The sequence below is a fragment of the Melanerpes formicivorus genome, unplaced genomic scaffold, assembly GCF_026170545.1.
Source record: "Melanerpes formicivorus ecotype bairdi unplaced genomic scaffold, bMelFor1.0.p_v2 SCAF_2, whole genome shotgun sequence".
In the NCBI taxonomy this organism is placed as follows: Eukaryota; Metazoa; Chordata; class Aves; order Piciformes; family Picidae; genus Melanerpes; species Melanerpes formicivorus.
In genome coordinates, this window is record NW_027142354.1 from 29,552,638 (window position 1) to 29,567,725 (window position 15,088).

At 40.9% G+C, this 15,088-nt stretch overlaps 1 protein-coding gene across 1 annotated transcript in view; it reads right to left on the minus strand.

Annotated features, from left to right (window-relative positions):
- Positions 1 to 15,088, minus strand: part of HEATR1 (HEAT repeat containing 1) — a 40,588-nt gene that overhangs the window by 4,708 nt on the left and 20,792 nt on the right. Inside the window, exons 25-37 of the mRNA XM_068155034.1 lie at positions 14,750 to 14,856; positions 12,967 to 13,110; positions 12,097 to 12,215; positions 11,702 to 11,823; positions 8,379 to 8,507; positions 6,705 to 6,935; positions 5,951 to 6,077; positions 4,772 to 4,938; positions 4,113 to 4,159; positions 3,175 to 3,298; positions 2,254 to 2,394; positions 1,753 to 2,042; positions 470 to 620 (exon numbers count right to left, since the gene is read on the minus strand). Coding sequence (XP_068011135.1) covers positions 470 to 620; positions 1,753 to 2,042; positions 2,254 to 2,394; positions 3,175 to 3,298; positions 4,113 to 4,159; positions 4,772 to 4,938; positions 5,951 to 6,077; positions 6,705 to 6,935; positions 8,379 to 8,507; positions 11,702 to 11,823; positions 12,097 to 12,215; positions 12,967 to 13,110; positions 14,750 to 14,856 — 1,899 coding nt within the window. The remainder of the gene's footprint in view (positions 1 to 469; positions 621 to 1,752; positions 2,043 to 2,253; positions 2,395 to 3,174; positions 3,299 to 4,112; positions 4,160 to 4,771; positions 4,939 to 5,950; positions 6,078 to 6,704; positions 6,936 to 8,378; positions 8,508 to 11,701; positions 11,824 to 12,096; positions 12,216 to 12,966; positions 13,111 to 14,749; positions 14,857 to 15,088) is intronic.

Genomic DNA, 15,088 nt, shown 5'->3' on the forward strand with positions numbered 1-15,088 from the left:
AACTCAAGAACTTATTTTACAGTAGCAGTCTGTTCCACATGTCAGTCAGGAATTTTGCTGTTTGCACCACCTGGAGCACCTTATATTAAGATGTCTCTAAATAGAGCTTTGCTGTCTTCAGAAGCCAAGCACTGAAAAAAAAAGTGCTTGTCAGCAGCAGGGGGTCAGAATTGCCCCAGCTAGAGCTGTTAGATACTCGATGAGATCATGGATGTTACAGAATGATTCTTCAGGACTCATCTCCCTTTCCAAAGGCAAACTACAGCCTAGCAGGGGGAGGAGTAGGAGATGCTCTTATATTCTTTATCTTAGTTACCTACTTATGAAGGGGAGTAGAAGAGTAATACTTTCCATACAGTTGGCACACTTTCCTGCTTCAGTTTCAGAGAGAAAAAAGAACCTTTGTTGCTTCTAGGAACTGGGCAGATCCCATTCCACTCTACATATCTGTAGGAATCTGAGAGCTCACCTGCAGCAAGCAATCCAATAGATAAGGACTAAGGAAGTGTGGTAATGTTTCTGCAACCTTCAGCAGAGCAGTGACTGCGCTCAGCAAGTAAATCTCATTGGAGACCAGCTCCTTCTTATTTTTCAAAGTCTTCAATAGTGCTGGCATCAGCCTGTGAATAACCAAACATAAACAGAGAATGGTGAAACCACTTGGAGGAAAACTTCCAATCACATCAATCAATCTGTTTAGCCTTCGGGGACAATTTTCACCTGAATTTTTACATGTGTATTTGATAAAATTCAGTGTTCTGGGCCCTTCTGATGTATTTGAAGCTAATGAAGAATATTTGGTTTAGAATCACAGAATAATAGAATGGTTTTGGTCAGAAGGGATCTTCAAAGATCATCTAGTCCAACCCTTCTGCCATAGGCAGGGACATCCGTCACTAGATCAGGGTGCTCAGAGTCCCACCTTTAGTTTAAAGATTGAATAACAATAATGAACTTACATATATTATGAGGGAGAGGGAGAGGGAGAGGGAGAGGGAGAGGGAGAGGGAGAGGGAGAGGGAGAGGGAGAGGGAGAGGGAGAGGGAGAGGGAGAGGGAGAGGGAGAGGGAGAGGGAGAGGGAGAGGGAGAGGGAGAGGGAGAGGGAGAGGGAGAGGGAGAGGGAGAGGGAGAGGGAGAGGGAGAGGGAGAGGGAGAGGGAGAGGGAGAGGGAGAGGGAGAGGGAGAGGGAGAGGGAGAGGGAGAGGGAGAGGGAGAGGGAGAGGGAGAGGGAGAGGGGAGAGGGAGAGGGAGAGGGAGAGGGAGAGGGAGAGGGAGAGGGGGGAAGGGCATTAAGACCTCATTTGTTCAGCAGAGATCACCAGAGTCTCATATGGCACATTTCACTCAGCCTCAATAGACTGTTTACAATTTTATATTCCAGATAATATTCTTCACTAGGGAAAGTAAACTTATGCAATATGCAGGAAATTCCAGCGGTACTGGTTCTCATGTTTTTAAATGAAAGCTGTTCTACAGTAAAAATAAAGAATATGGTCTGACTTTTTTAAAGCCATAAAGGTTATCCCTCTGTTCACAGAACAGATTATGAAACTTAAATTTTCCCCACTAGCTTCTTAGTTCTACAACCAAGAAGCACCTTCAAGCACTGTGAGTACTTTTATTCTTATCTACACAGAACACATGCGTGGGCAGACTGCCACTTGGCCTTCATCAGCATTCCCTTAGTAATGCATTTTTGTGTAACTAATTCCTGCTTCAACTGGTTCTGTTAAAAAAGAATCCAACAGTACCTTGGAAGCTGAGGTATTGCTTGAGCTTTCAGTGTACAGGTGACCTCAGCTATACAGAGCAAAGCACTTCCCATTACATTCTTTTCCTCTTTCTCTGAAGAAATTAGATCAATGGCAGTTTTCAGAACAGGTACAAATGGCACTGGATTTTCTGTGCCAAAACCTTTGCAGAGTAGCTTGAGGCTGAACAAAGCAGTCTGTCTGTTGATTGCTTGCTCCTCCTCTTCCTCCTTTCTCTTACACTGCACAATAGCCACGAGCTCAGGAACCAGCTCCAAGAGCTGCAGGATCTAAAAGGACAAGAGAGCACACACATTAGACAGACAATTATAAACTCAGAATCTGCAAGGTAACCATGGGCGTGTAGCCTGTGTCTCACTCAAGAGCTGCCTGCCAGACTTGGCACTGGTACTTGTATCTTATGCAGAGCAAACCACTCCTAAATCAACATCTTTCTGGCTACTTCTACCAAAGGAACTGAGTTTAACCACATTGCCTCACCTGGGTCTTCTGCCACCTTGTGCGCTGCTGCACCTTATTGTTCAAAAGGTCCATTGCCTTACGTCTCACAGATGGGAGCTGATTTGTCATTAGGCCCCTAATTACAGGGATGAAGGTTTCTGTTGGCAACAAGGCATTAACCTACAACGAAAACATAACACCATAAATGCTCTCCCATGCACTGTAACACAATACCCTTCAAATAAGGCCCTCTTCAAGAGAGCACAGGCAAGCAATGCTGCTTTGGAGGCAAGGAAAGCCACACAGCAGGGTGCAGTCACAGTATTTCATCTGGGTTCACTGTCTGCTAACCCGCCATTATCAACTAGCAATTCTTTTTGTCTATACTGGTGAGCTTTCCCTCCTTACCCTAAAATACTTCTTATAGCACCCTGTGCATCTACATCATGAAAACTGGAATATGCTTCACAGGCAAAATAGCAAAATCCAAGCTGTGAAAGATACCCACAGTGTGCAACAAGATAGCCAGTTTGATTCTACAAATATACTTCTAATCAGAAAAATACTAGAAAGAAAAGCATAAGGATTTTTTTTCTCCATTTAAATCCATGTAGAAATATTCAACAGTTGCACTAGCATTAGTTAAATCATTTTATGACATAACAGTGAGAAATGCTGCCAAAAGACATTCTTCTCCATCAGCTAGCAAAATGACTAATTCCAGACAGTGGAATACTAACTAGAGGAAATTCCACGTTTTTTCCCCTAGCTGTTCTAAATTGTAAGCTGTAGTTATTAAAGCTTACAGTTAGACAAGTTTAAACAGTGATGCACCAGGTTGCAGACCATACCGTAAATATTAGCACTAACCCAACAAGAAATCCCACAATGATTATTAATCATATTAACAAGCAAAAACAGAAATGTCCCACTGCTAACATGAAGTCTCATGAGACATACTTTATCGAGCATATCATAGGACTTGTTAAGCAGAACCCTCCAAAATTTGGCTGTTGGCTTGTCCACATTCGCTTCCACTGAAGATGCCACAGTGTTTATATAGTGAAGAACATCTTCTAACAGCCTAGATGAAAAGGAATCATCTTTTAGTAAGGACACTAAGTCGACTTGATTACTGGTAAGCAAAGCATTTCATGGAACAGCAATAGCAAAGGAGTATGAAATACTAGTGGAGAGACCAGCAGATCACATCTACACATTAACAAAAAGCTATGGCAGTAAGGAAAATCACACATGTTCGAGGAGTTTACCTGGTCCTCCCAAATCACCATCTACATACAACAGTAGTTCTACTTAAGAAATCTACTTTAAAACAAAAACGATCTGGCAAGATAAAAGTGTTTAAAAATGGGCTTTGAAGGAACACAGCTTTTAAAGTAAGTCCTACAGCCTTTTACATTTAGAAGAAACAAGTTATGCCTCTGCAACAGGCACCCTCAATTTTGCACAATTGGCTGTTACAGCCCCATGAGTACAGCTATGAACACTGGTAATTTTCTTACACAATATAGGGGACACCTGTGAATAACAATTTTTTCCCCCTACAACTGAAGCAATGCTATGCTAAGAATCTGGGATTCTTTTAGAAACTCCCTCATCAAGAGCATAACAGTTATGGCCAAATGAGCACTATCAGCAATACAGAGAGTGGATATTGGGTAGTGCAGTATTTGAGAAGAAAACCCCTCCACATTGTATTAAAAAACCCAAACCAAACCCCAAGCAACTTGCATATAATAAATACAGCTTGTTGCTAAGGAATGCATTAGAAGTATCCTTGGGCAAAGAAATTTGAAATGGGACAACAATTAAAAAAATATTCCCACGTTGCAAGTAGAAGCTGGAAATGGGAGGAGTGGAGCAGATTTAAAGCATACCTCTGTTCCAGCTTCTGCAGCTCTTCTGTTTCTTCACATTCGACTATCTGGTTTAAAAAGGAAGAATGAAGGTTAAGTGTGAATCTTGTATCCCTTCATTAAGCTAGCATTCTGGTATGCACAGATTTGCCCACGAACATGGTCATTTTGTGTTCCCCACATCTGCACTTAAGGTGTCATTCTAGAAGAGAATCGGAGAATCTCTGGCAATGCAGTCACAGCAGCAAACACACTTCAGGCTGGCGGAGGACACTCAGCTGAAAAACTGGGAACTGCAGCCAAAAATTTGTGACATTCATTTTGCACTTTCAGAGTCGACAGTATGAATCCTGAACGAAACTTGGGAGTTACACAGTGAGTGAAAACCCAGGTGCCGTAAAGTCAGGGCGAATCCACTGGGACCAGAATTTCAGCTTGTTACCTCTTCACCAATCACATAAACAGGAGTCTATCCGGAAAAGCCTTATTAAAAAATAAGTAACATCACTCGGTGGTTTCAAAACTATTTCAATAAAGGTGTCAGCAATATAAACTGGGCAGTGTATTCTTTCATCCCCTTTGTCTATAAAGCCATAGTAAAAAGCAAATTAAACCTCATCTCTTACAGTATAGGACAACTACTTAATGGGATCAGTTGAAAAGCAATGTACTGTTACTACCTTTTTCACAAAATTTGGAGAGGATAAAAGTTGTGACATGAAGGAGACTGACAAGTATTTGAAGTGCCGAAGTTGTTTGTCTGAGTGAGACTCCACGTCAAAGAGCTGCCCGTCCTGATTCTTCAGCTTTGTATTGCACGTTCTTGACTTTTTTGGCCCAGGATCATCTGTTGCAAACATTCACAAAACATATTTGCAGCCAAGAGAAAAAGACTTACAGAAACAAGTAAAATCACAGCTAGATGCCTATCAAGGATAATTCTCAACTATCTAAAATCATGTCAAAGTTCCAAAAGAGATGGTCTGAAATAGAATTTGTTTCATTTCAACAGCCTCAAAACAAGTAGTGCTATTTCACTTCTTCTTCTTTTGAGCTAAAGCTATGGTACACTGACTACAAACTTGAGAGACTTTTGCGGCAGAAGCACATACACTGCGTGTCACACATTTGGGAAAACTGCTTTCAGTATTACTGCTTGGTCCTTCCAGGCTAAGAAAAGGTATTCAAACAACAAATATTGCAAGTCCTAACTTAAAAAGAAACAAACAACTCTCACCCACCTTCCCCAATGCTCTATGAAATAACAGACTGGAAAAGTATTAAAACAGAGTGCTTCATTATTGCTCCACTGTAATGCAGCAGGAAGAAGGGAAACCTTAAAAAAACTCAGAAATGACTGCTAGTCCCTGTGATCTTGTCTACTAAGAGTAACAGCTAGTTATTTCAACTAAGTGACTTGCTCTACCATCTAAATGAGGACTACTGGATTCTAAGTGTTCAAATTAATCTAGAAGTAAAATGATTGGGAAAAAAAAGGTAATCATTTATATCCATTTTGTTTAAAAAGTCATTACAGTAATTCTTTATCTCTTAGTCTTCTGTCTAGAGGAGTAATAGAATCATGAAATGTTCTGGGTGAACGGAGGGGTCTCTAAAGGCCATCTAGTCCAAATTCCTTGCAGTGAGATCTTCATCTAGATTATGTTGGTCAATGTTTCCAGGGATAGGGCATCTTTCACTATTCTGGGCAACCTCTTCCAATGTTTCTCCACCCTCACTGTAAAGAATTATCTTCGTTTGTATCTAGTCTAAATCTACCTTCTTTTAGTTTAAGACCATTACCACGGACCCTTGCAACAGGAAGGTGTATATGCATTTCCTGACTGTTTTGTAGTTACCTTCTTTGTTCTCTGGCAGCTCTGTCAGGTACTGAATTATTTTCATCATGCTCTGGAACTGAGCACGTACACTAAATTCACAACAGATGGAAATCCAAAATTCAGTGTCTGCCTCCAGAACAGCATCCTGTTTATTATTTAGAAAGGAAATAACCAAACATTTCAAGAGTTAAAAAATGTATTACTAATTATGATAAAAAGACTTGAAAGCTCCTCATGCCATGGTGAGCTGGATACTGCCAAGATTTACTTCGAAGGTAAAAGCAGCAAGCTCTTCTAGAGAACACGGTTTCAAAGGGTGTAGAGATAAGATGGCTACAGCAAAGACTGTATCTTGTCATCAATGTTTCTTTAATAATTTTTTCAGTTTTCCCCATAAACTATGCTTTCACCTAATCCAAGGTCCTGCCTAGGCCTTGGTCTGTAAGGGAAGAGCAGTATCATTTTTCATGAATACAGTTAAAGAATGAAAAAACAACTTTAAAAATACTGAAGCACCTAATAAATAGATTATCAGATCTTCAGGTCAAGAATTGCTGTACAATATGATCTGATTCATTGTTTGGTCTCCAGGACAAAACAGTATTGTATCTGCAATACAATTCATAGTCAATATCACAATCGGGTTCTGTTACAGCCCACACTCAGTGCTCAGTCCTTATTTTGGCATAATCTAGGGGATTTTGTTGCACCTTTTCAAAGGTGAGACTATCATCAGCCTCTTGGAAAAGTTTACCCCAACTCCTCTCCTAACCTTGTCTGTGCTTGATGTTGCAGTCACGGTTTTGGTCACGTACTGCTCAAACAGTAGCACCAGGAGAACCCAGAGGAATTTGTCTCCTCCCACAGTAGTGATCAGTTGGGTCAGGATTGGGAGGCGTCGATGCTCTGGCACATGAGGCAAAGCATCCACAAACACACGAATGATCTTTATCACCACCTCTTCCACAGTTCCTGAGGACTCTGACAAATCACTGTCTTCAGCCTAAGTACAAACAGATATAGCATTTAAAAGAGATGACTGCAGATGGGTACAAGTTAGTTCTTGTAAATTCAGAAAATGAGAGAAAGCACCATGTGCCTGGTAACAGCATTACCAAAAGGACAGCTTCAAGGGAAATGTAAGTGCTCCAAAATAAACAGTTGTGAATCACAGTTCCTTTTCAGATGAAGGATGCTTCAAATAAAATGTAAAGGGAAAAAAATGAAAAAAGGGGAAAAAAAGAAAAGAAAAAGAACTCATTACTTGGCATCATCTGAAACAAGCAGGATGTTTTCAAGGAAAAGCAATGCCACATCCTTCTGAAAACTTTGCCTGTAAGCCTGACAGTTAGAGTCTTGGATACAAGGGCCTCATAAAAACAATACAGGTAGGCTACATGATCTTAGGTAAGTAACATTAGGCTCTCTTCACATAATAGAATCATAGGATGGAGTTGGAAGGGACCTCTAAAGGTCATCTAGTCCAATCCCCTCTGCAGTAAGCATGGACATCCTCAACTAGATCAGGCTGCCCAAAGCCCTGTTGAGCCTAACCTTGAATATCTCCAAGGGTGAGATCTCAATCACCTCCCAGGGCAACCCAGTTCAGTGTTCCACCACCCTCATGGTAAAGAACTTGTGCAGTAACTGTGTGTGCCATAACCATTTGTCACAATGGATGCTATGAAAGGTTTCTAAAAAAGTAAGGTTTTTCCTTGAAAAAAACTGAGAGACATGAGAGACAGCAACTTGTTTTCTTAAAGAGAGACCTGCAAGAGGATGCAAAATGTGTGCACACATCATTTAAAAATACATCAGAAAATTCCCCAGTCCATGGCTAATTTGTGGTTTTTTTTTTTGCCAATTAATTTTCTCGTAAGACAATTTTGTGGCATTTTTCACCTTTAAATCTATGAGTGACGTTAGCATAAAGATGTCTTAGGTGCAAGTGACCAAAGGAAAAACTATGAAGAACTATGATGTATTTATCTAAGATGCCCAGACAAAACCAAGAAAAGCCCCCACAAGCATCAGCTGGCAGAATTATTTGTCAAATATTTTACCTTTCAATTTCTTTCAGACCATGTCTACTATTGATATGACATATTATTACAGGACTAATAACCTCCTTCTTATTTCCAATGGTTTCTCTACTGAATTTACCTGGTAATTTTATAATGTAATGCTTCAATATACAGTTGTGATACTGTTATAGCTAAACCATTTATAAAGTACAGATGCTCATAAGATTAAAAAGAAGATGAAATCAGAGATGGTCAGAGAAGGAATAGTCTGCTAATATAGTTAGTGGAGATATATATATATACACACACATACATATAAATAATCCTAGAATAGACAACATCTTATTGTACCACTGGTATTCTAAGCCATTTACTCTACTTAATTAATTTTCTACTCCTTTCTATAAAGTAGGCAAATTTACCTGTATAAGAGCAGGAATAACCATCTGCACTGTCTTATTAATTACTTGGAACGTGTAAGTATCATCCAGACGCAAGACATTTGCTCCCATGAATGTAAAAATGGGCATAATATTGTGGAGAACTTTATCCTGGAAAAGAAGACAGATGAGGTTACTTTATTTTCTAAACCATGCTGCTCTCTATGTTGTACCTAAAGGCATTTTGCTTTCCCACAAATGCCACTAGATACCTATAAAAGAAAATAAGCATCATAAACATCTTCCAAAATCTCCACTTTAAAATGTATAGTGTCCCTTAGAGGTGCTATGTGATTATTCTAAATATTATTTAGAAAACAAGATACATTTCTAAGCAAGTAATTGAAGAGTGGAAATTGAACATTTAGTCTGCAAAATACCTTATATTCTTCAAACCAGGGTCATGGTAGTAAAAAAAAGTAAACAGACAAGTAAAATCATCTATGGGGAGATTTGCAGAGTGTAGCACAGGTTCCAGTGATTTTCACACCTTTCCTGTTCACTTTTTTTACATCTATAAACACCTGCAGTATCTTCAATCATTCAATGGAAACCAGCCGTGCTCGTGTTGTTACTTGACTTTTTGTTTTAGGAGCTGTAATTGCAGTAATTGATTTTGAAAGGGCTGGATTTGAGGTGCCACCTAGCTCCAGAGTTGGAATGGAATGGAATGGAATGGAATGGAATGGAATGGAATGGAATGGAATGGAATAGAATAGAACAGAATAGAATAGACCAGGTTGGAAGAGACCTTCAAGATCATCGCGTCCAACCTATCATCCAACACCACCTAATCAACTAACCCATGCAACCAAGCACCCTGTCAAGTCTCCTCCTGAACACCTCCAGTGATGGCGACTCCACCACCTCCCCGGGCAGTCCATTCCAATGGGCAATCACTCTCTCTGTGTAAAACTTCCTCCTGACCTCCAGCTTGAACTTCCCCTGGCGCAGCCTAGTTTTCTTAGATTTTGCCAGAACTTAGATCAAGAAGCTATGGCCACAGTTTTCACTCAGTTTTAGTGAACTGAAGAAGCATTTCAGATTTAAGATGAGAGATGAGACTCATACAAAGTATTTCCTTGTATTCTGACCTTGAAAATCTTGTAAGATGCAATTATGAATACAGAATAAAAGCTCTGTTCTGAAGTACATGATTGCAGTAAGATGGAGACAAAGAAAGGCAGCCCCAACAATCAAAAAGCTAAATCCTCAGCAAATTTGTAAAAAAATTTCCAGCTTTGCCTTTTTGGAGAAAAGTACTGATGTAGAGAGAAAGATGAAAACTGAACTTCATGCATCTGGATAGATTTTGCTGTAATTCCAAGGCAGAAGAGTTTTACTTAGAAAAGTGAACATACAGTCAAATTTCAATCCATAGAAGGATGATTTCTCAGCCAAATAAAATCAGACCAAAATTGTTTTATCATGAACTAAAACTACATTTCTCAGTGCTGTACAAGGTAGGAACTTGGAAGAAGACATGTTATTATGCTAGATGTTCACAGGATCACAGGATGTCAGGGGTTGGAAGGAACACCTCAGGAGATAGAATCATAGAATCAGTCAGGGTTGGAAGTGACCACAAGAATCATCTAGTTCCAACCCCCCTGCCATGGGCAGGGACACCTCACAATCAGAGAGTCCAACCCCTCTGCCAGAGCAGGACCATAGAATTTAGCACAGGTTGCACAGGAATGCATCCAGATGGGTCTTGAAAGTCTCCTGAGAAGGAGACTCCACAACATCTCCACCAGGACTCCCAGGTCCTTCTCCACAGGGCTGTTCTGTAGCAGACTGCCTCCTAACCTGTACTGGTGCAGTTTATTATTCCTCCCCAGATGCAGACTCAGCACTTATCCTTGTTGAACCTCATTAGGCTCCTCTTTGCCCAGCTCTCCAGGTCTCACTGAATGGCTGCACAGCCTTCAGGTGTATCAGCCCAGACTCGCAGTTTGGTATCATCAGCAAACATGCTGAGCAGACACTCTCTTGTCTGTTCCCTCATCAATGGCATTGATGAGGATGTTGAACACAGCCCTGCTTCTACCCTGTATAATACTAAACTCCAACATGTCATGATTGCTGTGACCAAGGCTGTTCCCAACCTTAATGTCCCCAACCAGTCCTCTATTAGTTAGTACACAGTCCAGCAGTGGACCCCTCCTTTCTCGCTCCTCCACTACCTGCATCAAGAAGTTATCATTGACACACTGCAAGAGCCTTTTGGACTGGCTATGCCTAGCTGTGTGGGTTTGCCAGCAAATATCAGGGTGATTGAAGTCACCCATGAGTACCAAGGAATGTGTTCTAGCGGCTACCTCCAGCTGACCATAGGTGGCCTCGTATCAGCATCTTCTACTTGATTTGGTGGTCTATAGTAGATACCCGCAACTGTTTCACCTCCCTTTCCACATCCCTTAGTTCTTACCCACAAGCTTTCAACCCGTTCTACTTCTCCACCTAGGTAGAACTGAACACATACCAGTTGCTTTCACACAGAGAGAGCAACACCACCACCTCACCTTGTTTGTTTGTCTTTCCTGAACAGTACATAGCCATCCATGACAACACTCCAGCCATGGGAGCTGTCCCACTGTGTTTCAGTGATTGCAATTATATCATAGGCATGCAGCCTAAGGCAGATCTCCAACACCTCCTGCTTATTCCCCATGCTCCATGCATTGGTACAGAAGCATTTCAGAGAGGGAGTTAATCCATTAGTTTTCACTCTTGCTGCCCACCCACTCCTGGCCACCTCCATGGGCACCAACCTACCAGTGAGCCCTGCATGTGCTGACGTTTCCTTGCTGGCTGTTACTACCACATGAGCCCCTGGCTCATCTCTGTGAAACCTGGACTGTGTTGCTGTGTCCCCAGCATGCTGCAGGGCAACAGGCTGAAGGCCCTTGCTAGCCACCCATCCCTTCCACCCTGGTGTGTTGTCCCTCAGCCTATCACACAAAGGCCTGGTGATATCATTATCCCCCTTTTCTTTCTCATCTACTTGATCAGTCACAGGTTCTCCTGTGAGCTCTAACTCCTCAATAGCTCTTGCATCTTTCTCAACACATGGTTCATTATCCTCCTACCTCCCCTGAAGTAGCAGTGGAGCTGGCACACCACCTCACAAGCATGTTTCTCTCTTGTATATAAAGAAGAAAGAAGAAACAATGCAGGAAAATTTTGATCACAGCAGGATGGTGAAGCAAGAGCTTCTCCCCAGAGAACTCTCTCTATGGTCTTTGCTCTTTCCAATATTTGGAACCTGAAGAGCTGACACCTGTATTCCAGGTAACACTTACAGGAAACATGCCAGCAACAGCACCAAGGAGAAGCAGTGCATGGTGATGTGTCTGGGGCATTTTAGAGATCCGGATGCACTGAACTATCACTTCCACATTGAATTTTTCTTTGTTGAGGATATCTGCAAGTGAAAAAAAAATTAAAATTTACTGATTAATGCTTTAGTGGTCAAGCCAGTAGGAACAAACAGCACACTCAAGCTCTGGTTTCAATTTGCAGATCACATCTAAGGGTTACACAAAAATGATTAGGAAGGCAGACTTGTACCCTATAAATGAAAATGGTCTCTCCTCAACAATATAGCATATGCTCAGAAAAGAAAGAAGTTAGAGGCCATTGTTTTAATGCTCTATTGGTAAGAGAAACACCAAGAAATGGGTCTGGCAATTTTCACCTGCTGGAATCTTGCTACCGTTTGAAGACAATTTCTGACAGATATTTAGCAGACAGCTGAGGATTAACTGCTTGGTATATTCCATATTTTCTTCTTCTGATGCCATAGGTTCCAGACAACTACATGTTCAGGAAAAAAAGGGAGACAGAAAAATAAGTGACCAAACTGCATATTAAGATACAAGTTAGACACTGCTGTCTTCATTATATAGAATTCTAAATTGAGGCTTCATACTAAATTGAGGTTTCCAAAAAGTGTTTGCTAAAATATGTCTCTTCTTTTTTTGTTTTCTAAGATATCAAGTGGCCTGATGAAAGACATTTAACAAAGTGCCACTGGGAGTATAAGATGATTACAAAAAATATGATTACCAGTCATAGGAAAAAATGTATGAAAATTTTCCTAAGTGCCTGGAGATAGGTCTGGCAGGAAATGCAATAGCATTCTTAGGTTGCATTGAGTAAATGCTGTTCTACAATGTTTTGAGAGAAATTCTGAAGTTTTGAGTATTATAATAGATCTGCAAAAGACACAAGTCCTGTCAATTGTGCCAGTTTTAGCAGCAGTGCCATCTCTATAGGCAATCCCAAGTCCTCTACCAGAGAAACATAGTCTTCACAAATGAAGCTATGCATCAGGTAAAAAAATAGCTTAAAAACTCCATCACATTATTTAAAGTGAGAAAAAGTCATAACAACCAACTATTCCCCTCATCTGATTTACCCGCGAGAAGTTCAAGTATAAAAGCAAGCTAGGCAACAAATCATGGCAACAAAGCAAAGAGAAAGCAGCTCAAATTTTAGTGCTTTCTAGTGTCAGCTGCAGAAGAGAATTCTGTAAGAGCCACATATGTTATGGAGGTGCAATTACCGGCTCAGCAGGTTAAAAAGCGCAGGTACCAACACCTGCGGACGTTTGAGTTTCTTCTTATGCTGCAGTAGTTCCAGAATAAGCATAACTCTCTGCCAACTGAAGTGGCTTGTTTCTGGTGCCAATTCTGCATCTTGAGGCTTTCTGAAAAGACAACCAGGATATACGTTTGCCAAGAAAACAGCACAGTGTTTCAGGGAACAAACACAGACATCAGTAAAAAAAGATAAATTTTCTTTCATGTAGTAATAAACTTTACTGCTTCTCCTGGGAGAGGTGGCAGTGTGTGGGGTTTTGATTGAAGAAGCCACACATTTGAAACCATCAACAGAAAATTCAGGCCAAACTCAAAAAAAAAAGTATAGCATGCCTTCTGTGTATATACAAAAATCTAACACAAGGAAAAAGACTTCTGGGGGGGAAAAAACCACAATCAAGTAAATGTCCAAATGTTGATCTCTTTGTCATCTTTGGAAATACCAGTTGTCTAACTGACTATGCAGGCATGTGCAAGCATCTGTGTCCACAAACTGTCAGAAACAGTTTACAGATGTATCAGTCTTACGGGTGATGACTGTTAAAAAAGGTCAAGTGAAGGAAAACAAGGTCAAAAAAGCAGAACAAGAAGTGAAGGTCAAACCAAGAAAAACAAACTCAATACACTGTTTCAACAATGTCTGACAGCTGATGTTTGAAGAAGAGACTAAGGACAGTGGATAAAATACCTCTTTCCTCATGGGAATGGAAAGAATAGAAATAGAAAAGAATAGAATAGACCAGACCAGGTTGGAAGAGACCTTCAAGATCATCACGTCCAACCTATCATCCAATACCACCTAATCAACTAAACCATGGCACCAAGCACCCCATCAAGTCTCCTCCTGAACACCTCCAATGATGGTAGCTCCACCACTTCCCCAGGCAGCCCATTCCAATGGGCAATCACTCTCTCTGTGTAGAATTTCTTCCTAACATCCAGCCTAAACCTCCCCTGGCACAGCTTGAGACTGTGTCCTCTTGTGCTGGTGCTGGTTACCTGGGAGAAGAGACCAAAATCCACCTGTCTACAACCTCTCTTAAGGTAGTTAAGAGCAATAATGTCACCCCTGAGCCTCCTCTTCTCCAGGCTAAGCAACCCCAGCTCCCTCAGCCTCTCCTCATACGGTTTGTGTTCCAAACCCCTCACCAACTTCGTTGCCCTTCTCTGGACACGTTCCAGCAAGTCAACATCCTTCCTAAACTGAGGGGCCCAGAACTGGACATAGTACTCAAGGTGTGGCCTGACCAGTGCAGTGTACAGGGGCACAATGACCTCCCTGCTCCTGCTGGCCACAAAGAAACAAAACAAAGAGATCTAAAAATTAATGATTATTACAATGTTTTAACTGAAAGATGATGCTGTTTTTCAGTCAATGAACAGGGACATTTTGATAAGCATCAGAGGCTTCAGCCATGTGTATGTCATTTGTCCATACATCTTCACTACTAATCAAGCTTAATTACCTACAAAAATCATGTTCAACTGTGTCAAACCAGAATCTGTAAGAACAACATAAAAAAAAATAAAAATCCAGTAGTTTTAAACACTGACTACAGTTCCACCAGTTCTCAAACAGCAACCAGAGTTGATTTTCTCCTGCCAAAAGTAGTTCAGAGTTATTTTACTGTGGGGATGAAAGAAGAACTAGATGCTTAAGCTTTCCATACAAACTATGCAAAGTGGTAAAACAAGGGGCATTTTCAAACTGTACAGATAATATTTTTGGCTTTCTAGTTATTTTACCTCTGTTGCTGCATTTTCTGCCTTCTGGTTTGCTGTACAGTGGCCAGACTTTTGGTTTTCTCAGGAGGCTCCAGTTCTCTGACAATCTGATCAGCACACACTGAAATCTGAAACAAACAATAACCCAAGTATCAATGAACAATATGTCATGTCACACATCTATGGCTCCTTTTTTAAAAAAAATACAATGATTCCCTGCACATACAAGTATATAGTCTACTTATTATAACAGAATAGAATGAACCAGATTGGAAAAGACCTTCGAGATGATCAAGTCCAACCTATCACCCAACACAATCTGATCAACTAAACTATGGCACCAAGCGCCCCATCCAGTCT